Source organism: Miscanthus floridulus, chromosome 1 (assembly GCF_019320115.1).
Source record: "Miscanthus floridulus cultivar M001 chromosome 1, ASM1932011v1, whole genome shotgun sequence".
Taxonomy (NCBI): domain Eukaryota; kingdom Viridiplantae; phylum Streptophyta; class Magnoliopsida; order Poales; family Poaceae; genus Miscanthus; species Miscanthus floridulus.
Window position 1 is genome coordinate 56500504 of NC_089580.1, and position 24156 is coordinate 56524659.

The following is a 24156-nucleotide window of genomic DNA, read 5'->3' on the forward strand; positions in this document are numbered from 1 at the left end:
AGCATGGTCTCGGCCATGCGAATAGAGAGGTCGTGAGCCTCTACTATTTTGAAATTGTCGTCCTCGCAGGTATAAGCTGCATACATGTTGCCTCGGAGGGTTAGAACTCCTTTCTCGGTAGGCATCTTGAGCACCAGATACCTGTAATGAGGTATGGCCATGAACTTGGTGAGCGACGGTCGACCAAGAATAGCATGGTAGGTGCCGTCAAAGTCAGCGACCACGAAGTTGACGTAGTCAGTGCAGAAGTGGTCCGGGGTCCCAAATTGCATAGGTAGCGTGATCTGCCCGAGAGGTGTAGAGCTCTGTCTAGGGAGAACGCCCCAGAACTGTGCCTCGTACGGCTTGAGGTCCGCCTAGGCTATCTTTAGGGAGGGCAGACTGTTCTTGAACAGTATATTGATGGAGCTGCCGCCGTCGACCAGTACTCTATCGAACTGAACCTTGTTGATACAAGGATCGAGGACTAGGGAAAAATGTCCTGGCTCAGGTATTGCGGCCCATTGGTCCTTTCTGCTGAAGGAGATTTTGTGGTGAGACCACGGAGGGAGCCATAGATCGGTGAGGAGGTTGTCGGTGTTGTCCACGTTCAAGCAAGCGTGGGCGAGCAACTTGTGTTCTCGTTTGGTCTTGATGGACACTTTGCCTCCGATGATGGTGTGCACACAATCAGTTGGCTTGACGTACTTGTGACGAGGATCTGCGTCTTCATCGTCGTTATCCTCGTTGCGCTTTTCCCCTACGTCGTTAGGCTTGTCAGATGTATCCAGAGCCTATTGACGCGTGTAGATAGACTTGAGAATGCGGCAATTCTCCATGGTATGGTTTGACTTAGGATGGAGCTAGCAAGGCCCTTTCAATGCTTTGGCGTAGTCGTCTTTGTAGTTACGACGTCCGCCACCTTTTTTAACGGTGTTGACCTCACCGTCGTCTTCCCGAGCACGCTTGCCCCTATAATCGTCATGGCGGTTACGCCGCTGATTACGTTGGTCATGGTGGTCGTGGGAGTCATTGCACTGGTTGCGGCGGTCAAAATTGTCGTTCCGACCATGGTTGCCGTGGTAGTCATCATAGTGTGGGGGTGGTCAGAGCGTGGAACCCTTGCTGCTTCTTCAATAATTATCTTTTTAGCGTTGTCGGTGTCTGCATATTTCTTAGCGGTGGCCAGGAGTGCTGTGACCGATTCAGGTCTCTTGCAGAGGAGCTTGTCCCTTAGGGCATCATGGAAGCGAAGGCCAGTGATGAAAGCCTCAATTGCCTCGTTGTCGGAGATTGATGGGACCTTGATGCGCATCTCCGAGAAACACCAGACATACTCGTGTAGTGGCTCATCTTTTCGATCTCGAATCCATTGCAGATCATATTTGTTGCCGGGTTGTTCGCAAGTAGCAATGAAGTTGTCGATGAAGGCTTGCTTGAGCTCTTGCCAAGAATCAAAGTAGTTCACCGACAAGTTGACCAGCCATTGGTGACCTGCATGGCCAACAGCGACTGGGAAGTAGTTAGACATAATGTGCTCGTCAGCCATGGCTGATCTGCACGCAGTTTCGTAGAGCATGACCCACAATTCGGGGTTCTCCTTGTCGTCGTACTTCTGAAGTTTCTTGAGCTTGAAGTTCTTGGGCCATATGACTTGGCGAAGGTGCGGAGTAAACTGCTTCAAACCCGGCGGGCCATGGGCAGTGTCATATTCCATACGGCAATAACTTTCGTGGGATGCTCGATCATTGGCTCTCTGGTTGATGCGATCGCGTAGATCGCGTTCCCCGAGGTAGCGACGGAGATCGTTATTGCCATCACGGCGATCCCGGTTGCCATCCTAATTAACCCTGCGACCATGGTGACTGCGGTGATTATCGCGGTTATCTCGGCGGTTGTCATCCCGAACGTCACGGCGGTTGTCCTCCCAACGGTGGTTGTCGTCCCGACCACCATCATGACCACCGTTTCAGCCTTAACGGTTGTCTGATGGGTCGTTGTTGCGCGAGTCACGTTGGTTGGGTGGCTGTGAGCGACTTGAGTATTGGCGGCTGTGGCTTGATTCGACTGAAATGGATGGAGCCCGGGCTTGATTCACCATTTCTGCGGTCTGAGCCATAGCAGCCGTCAGATAAGCTTGTATATCATCGTGAACTGCCTGGGTTTCAGGGGTGTTGGGTAGCCATTGCATTATCGCCATGGCGACGGCTACATTGGCGCTTGGAGTCTTGAAGACCTGTTTGTCCTCCACCCTGTCGAAAGCATTGTTGAGGTCACGTGGCTAGACCCTTATGCGTTGTGCCTCCTCTTCTGCTTTAGCTTTGATTTGTCAGTGATTAAACCGGTCAATATTGCGTGCCTCGCATGCAATCCTTTCTTGTTCTGTTTCGCCAACTGCTGGCGGTTCGTCATTGCTGACAACATTGATCAAATCCCCATGCCTTGGCGGGAAAGACGGGAATTGTGGGAACCCTGGGGCATGGTCTGGGATATCCAGATCATATTCGACGCCTTCATCATCGTGATGCTGGAGCTCGGTGTGGATGGAGGCATTAGATGCGATGCCAGACGAGGAGCTGGAGTCACCCTCTTGGACCATGTGGACGGATCCTTCTTGATAATCCTCAATCCAGATCATGTTGACGAAGTTGCTTGGCCTCGGCCGAGGCTGATGTACAAAACATAGATCCAAGCAGCGTTGTATGTTATACGCGTAGTTGGAGGTAGCGTTTCGTAGGCCGTAGGGCTGGGCCTAGTAGTTCTTCATCGAGGCTTCGTACTCGGAGAGCCGGAGACCCATCGCGGAGGCTGGCCGGCGACGAGTGGAGCACCCTTCAGGAGTAGATATGACCATGAGATCTGTACCAAGTCGTGCAGGATGACTGGCCCGAACTAGTCGGGTAGATCTATTGTGGGGAGCGGTTACCTGCTCATTAGGTTGACTTTGAATTGTACTTACCAGAGCTAGGGTTTCAGCGAGTTTGGTGCCGACCCGATCGATGGAGTCGAGCAGGTCGGTGTTGTCGATCTGCTTCCCTTTGTAGTGGGGAAGTAGACGATGGGTTGTCGGCGTGGCTGAAAATGATGCAGGCATGGTCGGAGCCAGATGTACCGTGGTCGGAGCTAGATACATTGTGGTTGGAGCTGTATCCACCGTGGTCGGAGCCGTATCCACTGTGGTCGGAGCTGTATCCACTGTGGTCAAAGCCATAGCCGATGCAGGTGGAGCAGTGGTCGACGCAGATTGAATCTGCGCTTCCTCCGTGGTCATGGCGATGAAGTTGTCGGAGCCGGTGGTCCAGGTGATCTGGCCGATGGTGAACGTGAGCCCGTTCGGTGTAGCCATGGAGCCGGAGATGATGACCATCTTGTTTGCTTAGAGAGCAGTACGCACACCCCCTACCTGGTGCGCCACTGTCGACGAAATATGGTCGGCAGTCTACCTAGGGATATGCCCAAGGTAGTAGATTGTCGGCAGACAGATGCGCAAGCCACAAACAAAACGGTGACGCAAGACAGACATAAGGTTTTATCCAGGTTCGGCCGCCGAGAAGGCGTAATACCTACGTCCTGCGTCTGATTGTATTGCTGTATGTTAATGAGAGAGATGTTTTTTAGAGGGGTCCCTTACCTGCCTTATATAGTCCGGGGGCAGGGTTACAGATCTGGAAACTAATCCTAGTCAGTTACAATTGCCATAGGTGACCGGATAAGGATTCATATTCTAACCGACCAAGATCTTACTTGATCGCCAAATCTGTCTTGACTCCTTGAGTGGGACTCCGAACAGGCTGGCCGAGCCATGCGTCGTCTTTTGGTGGACCGGACCCACTGATCCGGGCCGGCCCAATCTTAGCCGTAAGGGTATAGGGGTTAATACCCCCACAGTCAGCAGGCCGAGGAGACCAAGCCGGCACCCTAGCTATGTCGCTCTAGTCGTACCAGTGCTACAGTTCACCCAAGGTCAGCTACACAGCGCAGGGGTTCACGCCCACCACCCAGACCACAGGGTCCTCCTCCAGTGGTACACCTCGACTTGAGGGCCACCACAACCAGACAGGTTCACTAGCTAAGGTTTGTTGAGTTCGATGTGTGATTTCCTCCGAGGAGGGATGAGAGAGCAGCAGAGGGGTTCTACATGCCGCTCCAGGAGGATTTCTATAATGCTTATCTCAATAGTGGGGCAGTGTTCCGATCTCAGAGAGTCTGCAATTTAGAGTCTATTATGGCAGCAGCTGGAGAGCACATCCACCCCTACTTGTCATATTTACTGGGGCTCATAGATCTGATTGGCCGGACAGGAGTATATGTACCATCTTGGGTTCGGCAGTTTTATGCTTCACTCTACGTTGATCCGCATCACAACTTCATTCACTTTGTATTCAACGGCAGAGATTACAGGGTGATGAGTTTTAGGGCTCGAGAGATACTAAGACTACAGGACCAGCCTATCAAATTGCATGAGGTATGTTATGGACAGCAGGAGCCTCCCAGGCGTCCTCATGGAGGGTTGGTGCCCCCTACAGATCTGGTGCGACATTTCTTCAAGGAGCCCTTTGGTGAGGGGTTGAGCAGGAACCCTAGTGACCTGACTCCTACAGCTCGTGTGCTAGAGGCCATTATCAGGAGGACACTACTTCCCAGGTTGGGATACCGAGAGGGTCTGACTCGCCTACAGCTCTGGCTCCTTAATGCCCTGATGCAGCAGATCGTGTTTGACATTTGGGACCTCCTTCTATCAGAGATGGAGGATACTATTGCTGAGGGCTTCAAGGGTCACAGACAGATTCCTTATGCACATTGGGTCACATTCTTGATGCTCAAGTGTGTGTAGGTCAGGACTCCTGAGATGGTTGCAGAGTACAAGGGTGCCACCATAGAGTTTCCCGCATATAACATGGCACAGAGGATCAAGCACAGCACTCCACAGGCACCCGCTCAGCCCAGTCATTGTCCAGATGTTCCAGAGTCAGCAGATCAGCAGGATGAGATCATTAGAGGCATAGCCGCTATAGAGGAGGAGGAGCTTGAGGCACAACAGGGGATGACCGAGTCCAGTGATAGTTCGGATGATGACTATCTATCGATTCCTCAGATGCCTCCACGCAGACATGATGTAGAGGCCGATAGTTCTAGCTCAGCTCCACCAGCACCACAGACGGACCCCACATTGATTGCCATTCTTGAGAGGATGCAGCAGGATCAGGCACGACAGGCATAGGAGACTGCTGCCAACTTTGCACAGTTCCAGGCTCGTTAGGATAAGTTCCAGAGGCAGCAGCAGCTCCTCCAGTAGCAGTAGCAACAGATGCATCAGCAGCAGATACTCATGCAGCAGCAGCTTATGGGCTTTATGCAGCATGTAGTGACAGCACTTAGGGCCCCACTACCACAGCCTTCGCCCCAGCTTGCTCAGCCTACCTCCACCATGACGACTCTAGCTGTACAGCCCAGTGGGCTTCAGAGTCAGGGACTGCCTCTAGCTCCATTTGCTTCACCCATAGTTCAGGTGTCCCAGTGGTCATCCTCACCGGTGGTTGCCCCGCAGTTCACTCCATATCACACGGGCTTCTCACCGGAGCAGTCACCCTCGCTATTTATGCCTGACATGTCAGTCTCCAGGAGTCTTGGAGCATCCTTTAGCGAGTTGACCGGCATGCCTACACCGCCTCATATGCATACCGCCGGTCCTTCTACAGCAGCCCCAGTCGCAGTGACTACTCATAGGCTCCCCTCGTCTGTTGCCTCTTCAGATCCTACGACAGATGTACTAGCAGCTTCATAGGCAGCACCTGCCCAGCTCAGACCCAGACCGCTTCAGCGACACTTTCTGCTATAGAGGGTCAGTCTGTTCAGAGTTCAGGGTCAGATGATGATGGTGCCCAGTTCCAGCTTGCTCCACGTACTTCAGCGCCCGACTCATCCGCTGTAGCCCCGCCGACCGACCCTTATGTTTTGGTGTTTGACGCCAAAGGGGGAGAGGGTTCGAGTATGTAGACTCAGGGGGAGCGAGTTTTAGGGGGAGCTAGTTATCTAGTATTAGCTGATTATATACATTTGGAGTTTTATCTGTGTGATACACTATTACTATTATGCATTCGTGTGTTACTTTCATGCATACTATTATATCTATGTGATAGTGCTATCTATGTGATTGTGATATATGACATGTGTGCTCGCTAAGCTAGTTATCTAGTATTAGCTGATTATATATATTTGGAGTTTTATCTGTGTGATACACTATTACTATTATGCATTCGTGTGTTACTTTCATGCATACTATTATATCTATGTGATAGTGCTATCTACGTGATTGTGATATATGACATGTGTGCTCGCTACTTTACATTATTTATATGTCATATCACTTGTGTTATGCTCATTTGCCTTTGCTTCCACGTTTATACTCCGATGCAAATGAGCTTTGTTACTTGTACTCATGTATTAATTCATATCCTTTGAGTACATTGTGTTGGCTTGGGTCATATAAGCTTGACTAACACTTTTGTTCTTATCGACAAAAGCTTATATGAACCAAGCCCGTCATAAACCTCACTCTTTCACATACTCGAGGTGGTATTGTCATCAATCACCAAAAAGGGGGAGATTGAAAGCATCTAGGCCCCTAGTTGGGTTTCGGTGATTAATGACAATACAAGATTACTATGACTAACGTGTGTTTTGCAGATGCAATTAAGTTAGGTCATGGTAATGGAGATCGATTGGGCAATCAAAGTTGTCATGCCCCTACGATGGAAATCGTTTTGGTTTTCAAAGGATGGACGACAAGGTTAAGGATGACTAGTTCTAAGTGTCGATTAGAGTTGGAGAGACACTTAGAGTAGTTTAGGACTTTGTTTTTCCTTTGGCTGTACTATTAAGGGGGGTATGGACGGGTAGCTTGACCTAGTTGAGTCTAGTGAGTTAGGTGTGGTGCACACTTGTTAAAACTAGCTCTAGGTAGCGCCTACAAATGCCTAAAATCTATTGGAGCAAACTTCATTCACATATGATCGAGAGTTAGAAGTGAATGGAGGGTCAAATACTTACCGGACGCTGGCCGTAGGGTCCGGTCAGTTCATTTGATCAATAGATGGCGTTCGGTGCAACCGGACGCTAGAGAGGTCATCTGACCGGACGCTGAAGTCCAGTGTCCGGTCGACTCTAGTAAGGTTCCAGAGAAGGGAATCTGTGACCGGACGTGTCCGGTCAGTACTGACCGGACCCTGGAGGTTCAGCGTCCGGTCGAGTCCAGTAAGGTTCCAGTAAGGGTTTAATGCGATCAGATGCGTCTAGTCAGTGGTGACCGGACCCTGCCAGCGTCCAGTCAACACTTTTTCACTGGTTCACAGGTTGAACTGACCAGAGCATCCGGTCAACACGACCGAAGCGTCCGGTCACCCTGCAGAAGCTCATAACGGTTCGTTTTTCAGGCTGCCTTATAAATAGAAGCTCCACTCATGTGTGGAGTTACTTTTGCTCATTCCAACAGCTGAGAAACACGTTTGTGAGTGCCAAGAAGAGCAAGGTCCTAGTGAGGTGATTGAGATTTGAGAATCCAAGAGAGTAGCTTTATTAGTGAATCAAGAGTAGTCAAGTGTCCATCCATCTTCTCATTAGGCTTTACGTGGTCAAGTGAGAGTTCGTGTTTGTTACTCTTGGTGATCGCCATCACCTAGATGGCTTGGTGGTGATTGGGAGCTTGATGATCACTCGGCGGAGCTTGTGGGTGATCTAACTCAAGTTGTGAGCGGCTTTGGATGATTCGCCGCGACGGAGTGTCGAAGAATCAACCTGTAGAGAGCACTTGATCCTTGCACGGATCAAAGGGGAGCTACACCCTTGCGCGGGTGCTCCAACGAGGACTAGTGGGGAGTGGCGACTCTCCGATACCTCGGCAAAATATCGCCGCGTTCTTCTCTCTCTTTACTTTGAGCATTTACTTTGAGCAATTCAATACTTGTCTTTACATTCATAAAATTGCCATGCTAGAGTAAGTTTGGAACATAGGTTGCAAGTCCTTTGTACGTTAGTTTGACAGAAACACTTTTCTAGGCACAAGGGGTTAATTGGACTATTCGTAGGATTTGATTATTACAAGAAAAATTTAAAATTAGCCCAATTCGCCCCTCTCTTGGGCATCTTGATCCTTTCACCGCGTGCGCCACCATTGGAGATGCCAAGCATCGAGGTGAGAGTTGATGAAGAGGCCGCGTCAGCACTACCTCTGTACCTCAACGCGCAAGAGGGCCTAGCGGTCTAACCTCGCTGTGCGTGATTTGATTTTTTGCTGATTTGATTTGTGATATGTTTGTGTGACGCTATTGATTTATGGTATACTTGGACAGTTGGATTCAATTGTTTGTTCAATTACGATTAGATTTGGAGATTCATAGCCTATTACTGTTTGATTCGTGCTTGATTATTGTTCAATCTCTATGTAATCTTGAGTCCTAGAAATTTGTTTGGTACATTCGCTTGCTGTCTAATTTGAGCTCACGAGCTACTTGAGCCGGCTCCAGCTGAAAAATGAGCCAAGCTTTCCGAGCGAAGCCAGCTTGATATCGCTCCCTAGCCACACCACAGCGCCGGGAGCGGCCACGGCTGGTGCCTAGTGGCTAGTGGTGCCACAACCACACCATGTCACCGTAGCGGCAGATCGCTGATCGCTTGCGTCTCCTGAAAAGGCGTAGGGTGCCGTGCCAGACTGTCGTTGCCACACTTGCCAACGCTCGTGTTCACCCCTCTCCACCTTTTCTTTTTTTTAACCGCCGCCCCAGCTGCTTCTCTGCCCAATGGACCCCACGTTTCCTTCCGCCTGTTCGCTGGTTGATTTCTAGGCTGATAAGCCTGACTGATGCAGATTTATTATGAAAGAAAAACACTATTAACTAACTGATAAGCCCTAACTAAAGCCAACGCAAATTTAAAATTTTCCGCAAGAAACCAGACACGTCGCAGTCAAGTTGCAGGCGGGGCGGGTTGTTAACGTAACCCGCCCGTTTGCCCCGCAAAACTAGGCTTCGTGGCTGTTGTGGACCGGCTGCAATTTTTTCGTGGGCCAACACTTCCAACCCTCCAAGCCTGTTAGGCGAGCGAGAGGCCTCGCAGCAACCCGCAAGACCCGCAACACCCTCCTCTGCTCTCTCTGCCAGCTCGTTCTGAACCTACCGGCCCTCCTGTTCAAGCCGCGCCGGCCACGCTCGCCGTACGCGCTGGCCGCACCGCCGCAGGCTGCGCTCACCGTTCATGCAGGTCGCGCGCCCGCGCCGTCGCCGTGCCTCCGCCCCGGCTGTGCCACCGGCAGGCTGCGCTCAGGCGTGCGGCCGTGCTCGCCTGCTGGCTGAGCTGGCTACGCTTGGCCGTGCCGCCGTGCTCGCTCGCTGGCCGCGCTTGCCCGCTGTCCACGCTCGCCCGCACTCGCTCGAGCCACCGCGCTGGCCGCGCTCGCCTGCTGTCCTCAGCTCTCCCTTCCGGCTCGTCCTGGCCCTTGCGCAGATGGAAATGCCGAACTAGAAGTTTGTTCGCTCAAGCCACCGCACTGGCCGCGCTCGCCTATTGTTTGGAATCTAGTTAGTCATAATTTCTCTTCCCGAATTGATTGGTTTGTCGATGCGTCTGTTTTTGTCGAACAAGAAGTTTGTTATTGCTAAGCTTCCCGCTTCGGGGGAAGCTGCCTGCCGTATTGTGTTACGCGAATCCAGTGAGTTGGGCTCTGCGCGTTCCTCTCTTCCAGTTGGGTGGCCCTGAACAACCAGCGCCAAAAGCAGTTCCAGAGTTTTCCTGATGTTGCCTCTATATGTTTTGCCTTCTAAGTCATGCTTAAATAATGGCAGAGTCCTGGTTGCGTGGGTCACTGGATCCTGAGGCAAGGAAAAGAAGGCTTCAGTAGTCAGGTCTGGGTCAAGCCATGATGGAGAGGTCACAGCTGGAGGTGCTGGCCACGGCGGCGCAAGAAGGGACTGAGGGGACGTCGGTGCTGAGCATGCTCAAGTATGCCGTACCGCCCATCGCCAAGGTGTTCACTGTCTGCTTCATGGGGTTCCTCATGGCCTCCAAGCACGTCAACATTCTCCAGCCCAACGGCCGCAAGCTTCTCAATGGGGTGAGCTTTGTCTCTTCTCTTGTAATCAAAGCTAGCTAATGGAAGGTTGTGTAATGGACAAGTGTAGCTGGATTTGTTCAAAGTAGGAATATGTGGAGTAGTTGGGGATCTCATTGTGCTCATATGTTTTCTCACTTTATCAAATTATAGATATAACATTTTCACTGTTTGCTGCAGCTTGTGTTTTCCCTTCTGCTTCCATGCCTTATATTTTCCCAATTGGGTAGAGCAATCACTATCGAGAAGATGATACAATGGTAAGGATAATTTCGATTGTTATCGTACTTCAGTTTCTGTTATTATAAACCTAGTGTCATGCTTCGTCCAGGTGTGCTATAGGGCTCTTGATTTCTGATGTGTGAGCTATTGACCGAGATGTTGTTTTCAGCTAATCATCTCTATATTTGTATATGCCGCTGGCCCTCTATAAGCAATACATCCTGCAAATATTAGATTACTGAAAATGACAATCAAATGGTGTGCTATTGTTGATCTTTCTGATTGGGTCAATCTTTAAGTAATTAAGTTCCATATGGAACAATTTAGCTTTGGAAGCTCTAGCTTTCTACAAAACGACAAAGAAAAGACCAACTGAAGGTGAAGGAAATCAGCGCTCAAGCATTAATTTGGTTCCAGTTGAATTTATGTTCTCATACGGCAGTGGCTTGATATCGACATTGTTCTCATTAAGATTGCATGAGGCACTGTACTATACGTCTTGCGAATTTTGCATATAAATTTGTTGTGTTCGCAGAACACTTGTCCGCAATATCCGTAGTTTTATGGCAAGCCACAGGTCCGCTAATAAACTTTACGGCAAGCAGCCCGCCTGCAAGTTGACGCCGCAGTTATTCCCGCCCACCACGCGCACTTCCCCACCCGTCCCTCCAGTTCAAATTATCGAGCCCACCGGCCCTCCCACAACGGAGCGGGGCTCAGACGTCAGTGTGACTGAGGCCGCCACGTGGACGTGGCGGTCCCCGGCTCCGCGCAACCCCCTTCTGCCTACGGCACTACGGCAGCAGAAGGAGCAGAGGCTATAGCGCAGGCGCAGTGTCGCCTCCCACCTCCTGTCGTCTCGGTCTCGCTTTAAAATCCCGCGACGCCGTGTCCGCTCGCCTCTTTTGGAGCAGGCCATGTGAAGCCTCTGACCTCCCGATACCTTCCCCTTCCTGCAGTGCAGCAGCAGCAGAGGACAGCGCGGCGCTCGCCTCACGGGGGCGCGAAGCTTCGGCGAGATCCGTGCGCGATGTCGTCGCGGCCGTCGACGTCGTCCTCGCGGCGGAGCAGCTCGCCGTTCTCCGCGGGGCACCGCCGCCCGCCCACCGCGTCCTCCTCCTCCTCGAGCTCGTACTTCAGCTCCGGCCGCCTCATTCCGCGCTCGTCCCCGTCCTCCGTCAGCTCCAGCTTCTACGGCGGCGGGGGCGGGGGCAGCACGAGGTCCACCACCCCCGGCCGGCGCAGCTCATCTGTAGCGCCCGCGCCCGCGCTCGCGCCAGTGCCGTTCCCGAGCGCGGACGAGCTCGTCATCGAGGACACCTCCCGATCCGGCGACAGCATCTCCGTCACCATCCGCTTCCGACCGCTCAGGTGGGGATCTCGGAAGGAATGCGCGGATCTGCTCGCGAGGGGCTGTGAGTAGGGTTGTGGGAGTGCTTGAACTGGTTTTGAGCTGGATTTGGTGTGGCTGCAGCGAGCGCGAGTTCCAGCGCGGCGACGAGATCTCGTGGTATCCAGATGGGGATCGGCTTGTGCGGTGCGAGTACAACCCGGCAACGGCTTATGCTTATGGTGAGTAGCCTTCATTCAGTTCCGCCTTCGTGCAATTGGGTAATGCAGGTGGCGGGATTGGGGATTTGGATAATTTAGCCATTGGAATTTCATCCTTGAGCATTTTTTGATTTGGGGTTTCCGAAATTAATTATTATGGATTCGAACAATTAATGCACAGCTGAAATTAGTACACGTGGCCTTTGATTGGGCTTCACGATGAAACCAAAATTTAGGTCCTGGTCTGCAATTTTGGAAAGCACCCGTTTCTGTGGAAGTCTGTAGTTAATAAACAGCGCCTGTACTGTGGAAGTCTGTAGTTAATAAAACAGTCACTGTTATGAGGTTTGCACCATTCCATGTCCTTTCAAGCATATTGTAGAGGTGTGCTTTCTGCCGGTTTTTCATTGGTTAGTTATACAGCATCCCATGAGTTTTGTTATTCTGACTGCCTGAGATGATCAAGCAAACTTCATGTTGGCAGTATTGGTTCAGCTGCGGCCAGCCCAATTTGTTTTGGATTCTTAAATGTTTGAAAGTTGTGTTCACAGATGAGATGCATGCAAGTTGTTATCATGGTCTACTAGGACTTTGTCCAATGTCAGGTCAGCATGAAATGAGTCAGTGCGACAACCAGACAATGCATCCAGTGGATGCCATTATTCACTGTTACACATAGCTCAGCATAGGGTTGGTCAGATCCTTCCAGTGGATGCCATTACTGGAGTGTGTGGGCATGAGCCCATGACCCCGAGATGTGGCTGTGCCAAAGTGGGTACATCAGATTTCTGTAGTTTATCGAAATTCCGAGACACTGATTGCTGGCTTGCTGCATCACGGTTTCTGTTCAGACTTTCAAGTTACCACTGAGTTTGCAAGTATGGAAATATTTCTCTGAGGAAGTATACAGAGATATTTGCAATAGTCTTTAGGTATGATCACCTGCTGGGCATTATAAGCATTGAACACTGAGTCCGAAGGTGCTACAGATGTGCCATTTGCAAAAAAAACTGTGATCTGATGGCAAGATGCAGTAAAACTTGGTAGAATCAACAAGGCTTTATGCGGTCCTTCTATGGCCCTTTTGATTATCCCGTAACATGAACAGGAGACGATGGATAGGTATGAGGTGCTGAGTGAGCTGAGGCTCAAGTGCAATCGTCACAGATGGAAAGTTGATGCATGAGCTGAACAGAGGAGAAAAAAAATGGTAGCAGCATTTATTTTTGATAAGCCAATGGTTATGCCCTATAGCTGTTACTAAACATTTGCACTGATGTTTTTTAGCCCATTATAATTTATGTTCCTAATCGCAGTCAATTAATCTGACTGAATCCAGTATTTAACTTCGACATGCATATTAATTGTCATATAGTCCGTGTTGTGTTCATCTGCTATATCAACTTGGTGACGCTTGGTAATTAATGCCTACTTAACTATTTACTTATTTTTTCAGATAGAGTTTTTGGGCCTTCGACAACCACTGAGGCTGTCTATGATGTTGCAGCCCGGCCTGTTGTAAAAGGTGCTATGGAGGGCATAAATGGTATGCTAATTTTGTCTTATTTAGATCATCTTAAGTTTATGGTATGCTGCCATGCCTTATTAATCTGAAAGCACTTCTTATCGTGATTTTTCGTTTACTTATACCATACTGTATCATATATTGTGGGAATTCTATGTTCACATGTAAACATGTAATTTTACTCTTATCATTATGAACTAATGGTGCACATTTTCTTCCTAACTATTCATTTTACTCTTACCAGCATTTGTTATGAATTAATGTTTACCTTGTATAATGAGTTGTTAACTTATCAATGCATCTGCGCCATTTCTAAATGCAACTTTGTACCAACTTGTAGGGACAGTTTTTGCCTATGGCGTAACAAGTAGTGGGAAGACCCACACAATGCATGTAAGTTCTCATATTCAAAATCTGTTGAAAGAATTACCATGCTAGTTTCATAGGAAAGCAGAAAGCCATAACTATACGAGCATGTAGTTTGTATGTCCATGTTTCCTGCTGGGATCCAGACTCCTGAATCCTCTCTATAGCACATTGCAACTTTCAAGATATTTTCTACAATTGCTACTGCAAGCAATAGCAAATATGGTTTCTGAATGCGACTTTGACATATTCATTTTCATGAATAATGTTGGTAAATATATAGTTGTCTGATTTTTGAAGGCAGCATTATTTTTCTGATCCCTTTGTTTTCCTAATCTTTTTTCAGGGTGACCAGAATTGTCCTGGAATAATCCCACTAGCCATCAAGGATGTCTTCGGCATGATCCAAGATGTATGGCAGTAAATACTTTAGTTGAATAATACTTAGTAATCCTTTATGATTATTTTCCTAACTCAGAAGTCATAATGCCTTTATTTCAAATGAGCATGTTTCCTGTAAATGTTTAAATGGACGGACACTTTGACACAAGAATACCTCCAAAATCTGCACTGGTGTCTTCTTCATTGCTTGTGTATTCCTGTGTGTATATCCATAATACTGAATGGTATCATTTAGAAGCTAGAACACTGTGTATAACCCAAGCAAGGCGTGTAGTGTGTTTATGCAACTTGGAAGTGTTTCTTTATTGCCCAAGAAACTAGAGCTTTATGTCTTGTCCTGTTTACTTGAGTGCTGGTCCTTTCTTCAGATTAGCTGCATGGGAACTTCTAGTTGGCTTTATACAAGAGATGATCTCTGGTTAGTTTTTATTCAACAAGAGGCGGGAAAACTCCTAATTTATTTGGTTAAGGGTTGTGACAGGCTGAGTAGGAAGATTGATGTATCCCAGAAAGTTGTGGTTACAAAGTTTCATATGAGCAGACTCAATAACATACGTTCTTAAAAATCCTATTTTCTTGTAAATCTTAATGTTTTCTGAAATGTACCATGTGCTCAATTCTACCCTGTATCACATCATCTACTCTGGCTATTACTTGACTGCAACCTTTGTTTTTACTATCTTGATAAACAGAGTCCTGGAAGAGAATTTTTGCTCCGTGTGTCGTACCTTGAAATCTATAATGAGGTATGCTACTTCTACTTGTGCCAGTTTGAAAGAAAAAAAAATCATTTTCATAAATTTCTTGCAAGGCATACCTTTGGTCTTACTTTATTTGATTAGTCAACGACCTTTTGTTCAACTCACCATATCTGTTCTTATCTTGAAATCTCGATTGGCCTGGTTCTTGACAAAAGGGTCCTTTTTTGATAGTTCTATCCAGAATACACTTCCACTTAGTCATATATCCCTTTTGTTTGGTTGGTTACAAAATTTTGAGCTATGCGCAATTTTTTGTTGCGAAGGGAGCTATGCGCAATTTATATTTGTTCTGCGGTTGTGCTGTACAAATACTGGCCAAGCATTTGTTTTATGGTCATATTAGTTACAACTGAGTCTCTGAGGACTAAGCAAAATATTGATGCCATATTCTATTGCAAGGGTACCTGTAATCTTATGCCCTTTCAGCTTGTACCATATGGATAGATTCAATCTGGATATCTAAATGCAGGTGATAAATGATCTACTTGATCCTACTGGCCAAAATTTGCGTGTGCGGGAGGATGCACAGGTTAATCTCTAGAATCTTTTGTTGCATTCTCATGATATACTGATATAGTGAATTGTCAAATAGTTTTAACTGAGTGTTTTAGTTGCAAACTTGCAAAATATCAAAACTGATCCGAGTTGTTCTTAGATAAAATAATCTTAGTGTTTTAATCAGAATTATTATCTGATGCAGTTTGTTACCTTCCATTGGTACAAATTTGTGATCTGTGAAGTCAAAATGGATATTGTTTATAGTTGAGTGCTATTTGGTTCTGAGAGTGATTAGCTTGATATTATATTATTTTTCTGAATTATATCATAAAATGTCTTTCATATGTAACCTTCCTATGTTGTTTTTTTGTTGATTTACATTGCTCCCTTTAGTGTATGCAAAGAAAGCTCATAGCTTTATCAATTGTAGTTACGATTTTGTTTATGAGCTTATCTGATTGCTTCCTTTTTCTCTCTCTAGGGAACCTATGTAGAAGGAATAAAAGAAGAAGTAGTTCTGTCTCCAGGACACGCTCTTTCTTTTATTGCAGCGGGTGAAGGTGATTGCATTATCTTTCTCAGTTTCTAGTATGTTACTAGCGAATGATTTCAGGGGAGTTGGTTAGGTAGCTTGAGTAGTGCTCCTCAGGTCCTGGGTTCGACTCCCTGTGGGAGCGAATTTTAAGGTTAGGATTAAAAAAATCCCCTCATTTGTCCTACGCCAAAGCACAGGTCTAAGGTCTAGCCCCGGTCGTGGTCGTTGTGTTTGTCCCACGCTGTCGTTGTCACATACTCACATGGGCTATGGTGCCGCTGTGTATGAGTGGGCCAGGGGTTTAGAGGTTTTCTTGACCTGCGTGAGGTCTTCTTCTTAATCCAATGCCCTGGGGCTGTCTTACCCTCCGCAGGTCGAGTTTTTTTTCTTGCTGTGGCTGTTAGAGGTGACAGTAAGTACAGTGTATTAGTATCTCATAAAATAGTTTTTTAGTTCCTGTATCATCTTTATTTACGGCTTCTTCAACATTTCTATCAACCTGTCAACTAATTGGTTTGGTTAGACTCCAGAAACATGTTTCAGTGAGATACACACTTTTAGGTTATTCTGCTTTCTCTAAATTTTTAGTCTGGTTGTGAACCATATGATTTTCTTCTCTTATAAGTTCTTTGTCCTTGCCTTACAATCTTAGGTTTTGTTTAAATACCATGTTACCAATCGAAGTTCTAGCTACTCATGCAAATGCACAGTATCCTTTACTGATATGCTAATAGACTCTTTGTCTGAATATTCTCAACTATGTCTAGTACTCCCACTATTCTCAAACACAATGTGAAACTTCTTGGAAAAAAAAAGAATTATTGTACTTTGAAAACCTAAAATCTTATTGATTTTGTGGAAGTATATACTGAAATAATACCTATTTATACTATGATTTCTAAGGTTCTCAAGTACCACTATACTAAATTGACCATCCATGACTTATCCTTTTCCATGCTGTTATTCATTTGGTTACCTAGTTATTTTAGTATCCAGAGCTTCATTGATGTTAACTATTGGAATGCTGTTTTCTTTTCCTGAAACATTGGACATAATTTCAGTTGTACAACAAAGTGGCATGACCTCGTTTTTTACACCATAACTAATACTATGTTACATGACAGAACATCGGCATGTTGGCTCTAACAACTTCAACTTATTTAGCAGCCGAAGTCATACTATTTTCACATTGGTGAGTTCATAATTTATTTCAGCATTTAGTGATTACTGAAGTTCTGCAAATGTTTCGCATTTGTTTTTTTTTCTTATGCCACAAATACTCCTGAGTTCCAGGATTCACCGTGTCATATTTATTTACCACATTTGTGATATATTTCTCTCACCCTTTTTCTTAATACAAAGATATGTCGCTCTCCTGCGTGTTTGAGAAAAAAAAACCCCACATCTGTGATATGCTGTATTTCTTTATCTGACCCATAGCATATCTGTGTTCTTCTTTAGATGATTGAAAGCAGCGCCGGTGGTGATGAGTATGATGGGGTCATGTATTCACAGCTCGTACGTTGTTCTGGTCCTAAGAAACATTCTGTTTCCGCTTTCCAGTTTCCCCTGGATTTCTAATATCATTTTTACACATTTTTCATTTTCTAGAATTTGATTGATCTAGCTGGCTCTGAGAGCTCGAAGACAGAGACTACAGGGTTAAGAAGAAGGGAAGGATCATACATTAACAAGAGCCTTTTAACTCTTGGAACAGTAAGTTCTCATTGACAATCACCTGTGACAATGGCTGGTTTCCCAGTTATTATCAGCAGCTTTGAAGACATTGGCCATTGTATAATTAATTATTACTTGTATCAAAATTGAAGCTGAGCTTAGGATGGAAAATAGCTGGTATAATATGTGGTGAGATTAGCTTGATTCTATTGTCGGACACAAGTGCTCATTTGCAGCTTCATTTCTTTTGGTTCAAAGGTCATTGGCAAGCTCAGCGAAGGGAGGGCAACACATATACCCTATCGTGATTCTAAGTTGACCCGTCTGCTACAATCATCATTAAGTGGCCATGGTCATGTCTCAGTAAGTATTAACTTTTACAACTGCTTCTCTGGGAGTCATTCCTTTTGGAACTCATTCCGTTGTTCTGTTCGGGCATTGAAGTGAAGCACTGAAACCTTCCGAAGTAGTCAGCTGATACAATTACTTTTTCTTATGCAGCTAATTTGCACAATTACCCCAGCATCAAGTAACATGGAAGAAACCCATAATACATTGAAATTTGCAAGCAGAGCAAAACGTGTTGAAATTTACGCCTCTCGCAATCGGGTAAATAGTTAGGCATAGAAAACTGATTTCCTGTACCACTATTCTAGAAAATGAAATTAAAGACATAATGATCTTGACTGCCCAGATAATTGATGAGAAATCATTGATCAAGAAGTATCAGAAAGAAATATCCTCTCTAAAGCAAGAACTCGATCAGCTAAGGAGAGGAATGATTGGTGGTGCCAGCCACGAAGAAATTATGAGTTTACGTCAGCAGGTATGTTCTGTTTGTTTGTTATAACTGCAGAATAAAGCTGTAATTAGGTTGTTATGTGCTCCTTGAAAATTGACTGTAGATTATTTTTTGCGTTGGTAAGTTGATAACTGCTTGAAAAGTACTTTTCTTTCTTTTATCTTTATAGTTGGAGGAGGGTCAGGTCAAGATGCAGTCTCGTCTGGAGGAGGAAGAGGAAGCGAAAGCTGCTCTAATGAGCAGGATACAACGCTTGACCAAGTTGATACTTGTTTCCACCAAAAACAATATTCCTGCCTTGACAGATGGTCATCAGCGGCACAATTCTGTCAGCGAGCAAGATGTAAGTATCAATTGCCCTACCATTACACATTTGTATATATTCTTCCTTCATGCTTCTGTTTCATTTGGAAATATGAATTATCTGTATTTTCAGAAGTTAAGCACTTCACAAGATAGTTCTACACTTGTCCAAAATGAGGGCACCACAAAAAACCCCTTACCAGACTCCTTAGATGAGATCAATCAATTAAGATCTGGCAGTGGTGAACATTCTTCAGTAACTGGTTCTGCAGCAGATTCAATGCAGGTATATAACCTGCCCATTCTGCTAAATTTGCAATATTTGTTTCCTTTTGTAAGGTGTTCTCTATTGTTGTAGTGCTATACTCAGTAGCCTCTAAAATTTTGTTGTGACTTCCTACTGAATATGGTTTTATGAAAGACAATTAATGGACAGAACAATGCATGTTAAAAAGTGGATCTTATTATACAGGGAGCATGCTAATTCATAAATTATTATTTGTTAAAACTTGTTTTGCTTGGAATATCAGGCGGGATTCACGGCATCAGATCATATGGATCTACTGATTGAGCAAATTAAGATGCTCGCTGGGGAGGTCGCATTTGGTACCAGTTCGCTGAAAAGACTAATCGAACAGTCCATAGATGATCCTGAAGGGACAAAGGACCAAGTATTCCCCTTACACTTCAGTATTTTTTTTCATGTACCTTCTGCTCAGTATCAATCTCATTCCATTTGAAGAGGAACCAGTGATTAACAGTGCTATATGCATTCCTGACATGCATGAGAATAAGCCTTTTGTGTTCAATTTCATGGCAGGCAAAATATAACATTCAACATAACTGGGTTCTGCACTCCATTTTAACATGTGTTGAACTGTTGCTCATAATATTCGCATATGTTCTTAGGACACCTTCAGTAATAGAGCCAACTTGCTAGCTCATATGAACTTAAAAAAAGATAAAAATGGAGTAACCTGACATGCTAGTATAGAAAAACGTGTGAGCATGGACACATGAATCATAGAAAAGTGTGTGAGCTTAGCTCTTCTTGAAGAGCTACCTTATCATTCTCTCTCTTTTTAATGAATAAAAAAATTCTATGAGCTAGTTGTTTTAACACTGTTGGAGCTGCCCTTATAACAGATAGAGAATTTAGAGCGTGAAATCCAGCAAAAGAGAAGACATATGCGAGCCCTGGAAAAACAAATCATGGAAAGTGGTGAGGCATCAGTTGCTAATGCATCCATGGTGGATATGCAGCAGGTGATATGTCCAGCATATGGATGCCCCTCTTAGTGGTTCCTGCAATTTTTCTCTTCAATACTAACGCGTTTGGTTTTGTGAAAACAGACTATTACAAAACTAACTGCTCAGTGCGGTGAGAAGGCTTTTGAGTTAGAGGTAATCTTCTTGAACTTCTACTGTGATTCCATCAAACTCAAATACCTGGAAATGGTGTTTTAACAATTGTTTGTGCTTTTTTGGGACAGTTAAAGTCAGCTGATAATCGTGTTCTCCAGGAGCAGCTACAGCAGAAGGTCCTCTCTCTCCCCACTTCTATTTTCAATTTAAATTCTTCAAGATGACAAAAGTTTGATCCAAAAAGTTGTACTAATTGCAGAATGCGGAAATAAATGATTTACAAGAAAAAGTTTTTCGTCTTGAGCAACAACTCTCAGCAAAAGTGGATATATCCCCTGAGCAGGAGACTGATTGTGCACAGCAGGAGGCTATTGATTTGAAATCTAAACTTCAGTCCAAGGTTCTTTTACTAATCCTGTTCTTTCACTTTGTGTATTCGAGACCCTTGTGCAGTATACCTACCTGTACAATTTGTCATACTCTGCAACATAGAATATTAATGGTTTCTGCTACATCCTTTGTGAATTTCTAGTTGATAGAAATAGTATGCATGTTCTTTAGATGGCTATAAGCAACTATTTGTGTTTTATGCTTGCCTTGTTGACATTTAAGTCAACCAACTTTGCTGATGTACTTTGGCAGGAAGCTGAAATCGAAAAGCTGAAATTCGAGCATCTGAAAATTACTGAGGAACATTGTGACTTGATCAGTCAGAACCATAAATTAAGTGAGGAAGCTGCATATGCAAAAGAATTGGCATCTTCAGCTGCTGTTGAACTTAAGAATTTGGCTGAAGAAGTTACAAAGCTATCTGTACTAAATGCGAAGCAAGCAAAGGAGTTATTAGTTGCTCAGGAGATGGCACATTCAAGGGTTCATGGTAGAAAGGGTCGTACAACCAGTAGGGGCAGGGATGAGGTTGGGACATGGAGCCTCGATTTAGAGGACATGAAAATGGAGCTACAGGCCAGAAGGCAGAGGGAGGCTGCTTTGGAAGCTGCTTTGGCAGAGAAGGAGTTTCTCGAAGAGGAGTACAAGAAAAAGTTTGACGAGGCAAAGAAAAAGGAACTATCTTTGGAAAACGATCTAGCAGGCATGTGGGTTCTTGTTGCTAAGTTGAAAAAAGGGGCTTTAGGCATATCTGATTTGAATGTTGATGATCGAACTGTTAACCTAGCTGATATAACTAACGGCACAAAGGAAAACAAAGGTGAAAAGAATTTTGCGCTAGTTGAGAAGCAAATTTCAGACGATTCTGTTAAGTCACTGAGCACAGAAGGACATAGAAGTCCGGAGTTTGAACCACTTCTTGTTCGTCTGAAGGTATATACATTCTTTTGGTTTACATGTATATTTCGCTAGTTTTTGAAGTAGTTTATGCTATCAACTCCATATAACTTAAGTCCATCATGCAAAGCTGGCTCTGGAAATCTGAAAGTAGATTGTCGATGCTGCAGTGGTGCCTTTGTAACTAATATTAACATAACTTGGTGTACAGAAGGGTGTATGCGTATTTCAGTAGCTGTCTTGTTGCTGAATTGTAAAGCCTGAGTGTAATCTGTAGTCAGATGTAGACATCTTTTATGTTTTAATTGGTGGTGGCAACCCAGCTCTTAAGTGACAGTTGCTTCTGGATTGCTGATAGCAAGAGCTACAACCTACGTGCCACTTGTGATTTGTGAACCTAATAACTTCTTCTGTGTGCAGGCTAAAATTCAGGAGATGAAGGAAAAGGACACTGATCCCCTGAGCGATAAAGATGGCAACTCACATGTCTGCAAAGTTTGCTTCGAATCTGCAACTGCTGCAGTATTGCTTCCTTGCCGGCATTTTTGCTGTAAGCTGCCTACTCTCCTGTGTTTACGTGCCACTTTTGCTCAACATTGATACTGCATTTTCCCCTCAAAAAAACATTGATACTGCATTTTTCGCTAATGGACGGTGTTCCTTTTCAGTGTGCAAGCCTTGCTCGCTTGCCTGTTCGGAGTGCCCTCTGTGCCGCACAAGAATAGCAGACAGGATAATCACCTTCACATGAACTGCGTGCTAGCTTCAGGTGCCAAACACTTCGCGGCTTGCATGTTGGTCTCACGCCAACGCTATCCCTATGAAATTTCCTAACGCTGTGCTGTGTATCTCTGCCAGGTCATTCTGAAGCACGCATTCTCTTGTAAAATCGCTAGTGGCATATGTTTCTCTTTTTCCTTAGCAAAGAAGGTGCCTTTTATGTTCCTTCTGTGTTGTATCGCCATTCTTTGGGTTCTCCTACATAGCTTCACCTTACGTTCTTTGTTGTATCGAGGAGTTACAAATGATGACTTCTCGCTCTGCAAATATGTATAGATATGCGACTCGACGCTGTAACACATTTTGATTGTCTGCCCCGAAGAAAAGCAGTGAACGACATGCCGACGTGTGTGTATACTGCTCCTAGTTACCTACTCCCCTCCTACCAGAATATTCCCACCATCTCATTGAAAGTGTCGTTTTTTAACTTTCAGACTTAATTTATTAATTTTTATATAAATATTATTTATTTTGTTATGACTTAATTTATTGATACTTTAATAATGATTTATTTATTTTATTATTTGCATAAAAATTTGAATAAGACGAACGGTTAAACAAGAAGTCTAAAAGTAAAAAAACTACACTTTTAATGGGGCCGAGGGAGTAAGTGCATAACTAGTATTCAAAATTTATTCTAAAATAAGTTGCCATTAGGTATGAGACAACCTAGTTTAGTAGGCTTTACCACTTTCTCTATTCTTGAAGTGTAATCATTACATGCTTCAACACCTTTTCATAGGGTGCTACGGGAGTCTCAAAATTTTCTATCACAATAAGAGTGAAAAAAATTTGTGGGTCAAAACCAATAGATAAATAATAAAGTGTTCGCCCTATATTGCAACAACAGAAATAATGGAACAAAATATGCATAAAAGACGAATTTACAAGTCATATTTAAAGAAAGTCTAAATTAGACTGGTCAAGTGTAAATAAAGAGAGACCAACTTCTTGAGGCTCTGATATGCGATGCCCAGAATTCAAGCTTGCAACTTCTTGCAACGCGAGGAACTCAAGATCGTGCTCCTGAATTCAAGCTTTCAACTTCTTGAGCAACGTGCTCCTGAATTCAAGCTTACAACTTCTTGAGCAACGTGCTCCTGAATTCAAGCTTTCAACTTCTTGAGCAACGTGCTCCTGAATTCAAGCTTACAACTTCTTGAGCCTTTGATATGTTCCTTTCCTGAGTCCACAGATATTACAACTCCTTCAGGCTAGCAACAAAAGCCATCGTCACTCCTCTATTCTATCTGAGAAAACCATCCCCGATAGGTAGCTTGTTTCTTAAGACATTGTAACACCCTAAAATTTATTTTTTTAAATAGATGTAAATTGAGTTAATTTTGTATTTTTGTGCTCATAAAAACATAGGAAAATAATAATTACATTAAATTAAAATTCATCATAAGGAGTAGCAACATGGATGTGCATACATGCCGGTGCATTTGATTTATTGCAATAAGTGGTTGAATCCAAAATTCAAAATGAATTCAAATCGCTTTTTAAAAGAGTTTGAAAATGGCTTTGAAATAAAAGAAAAGAAAAAAAAGAATTGGAAAATAAAAGAGTTTAAAAAGTTGTAAAATTTATTTTTGAAAACCTACCAAGAGTTCTTATCCTATTTTTGAATAGAAGGTATATTTGAAATAATATTTGAAATTCGATTTGGTTCATATTTGAATTTCGTTTTGAAATAAGAAAAGAAAATGAAAAATAGAAAATCGTCATCTTCTTCAATTTAGCCCGCCTGTTTCGCTTCCCCTTCTGGCCTGGCCCTTTGCTCTCCTCTCTCTGGTATGGCCTGCTGCCACTGGCTCATTCCCCAGCCGGTCGGACCTGGCTGCCGCTTTCCCTCCCTCTCCCGTCGGCTCACCGCACCAGGCCCGCTGCAGCAGCTGCTCTGCCCTCTCCCTCGCGCGCTCGACCCGCTCAGCCAGCCGGCACCTGTGCCCTCTTCTCCTTCTCTGTCCATGACAGCCCGGGCCCGCTTGTCATCGGCTT

General features: G+C 44.9%; 1 protein-coding gene across 1 annotated transcript; it reads left to right on the forward strand.

Annotated features, from left to right (window-relative positions):
* The first annotated feature begins 11131 nt into the window (after window positions 1-11131).
* On the forward strand, window positions 11132-22495 carry LOC136524331 (kinesin-like protein KIN-7K, chloroplastic). The gene is made up of 25 exons (XM_066517761.1): window positions 11132-11674; window positions 11778-11875; window positions 13311-13400; window positions 13720-13772; window positions 14092-14157; window positions 14840-14893; window positions 15378-15437; window positions 15888-15966; window positions 17066-17133; window positions 17403-17459; window positions 17553-17657; window positions 17877-17981; window positions 18120-18227; window positions 18313-18444; window positions 18590-18763; window positions 18857-19009; window positions 19254-19394; window positions 19870-19989; window positions 20077-20127; window positions 20217-20264; window positions 20348-20488; window positions 20731-21411; window positions 21796-21925; window positions 22044-22144; window positions 22234-22495. Exons 1-24 carry the CDS (start codon window positions 11334-11336, stop codon window positions 22124-22126), a joined length of 3138 nt encoding a protein of 1045 aa, XP_066373858.1. The 5' UTR covers window positions 11132-11333; the 3' UTR covers window positions 22127-22144; window positions 22234-22495.
* Window positions 22496-24156: the final 1661 nt, after the last annotated feature.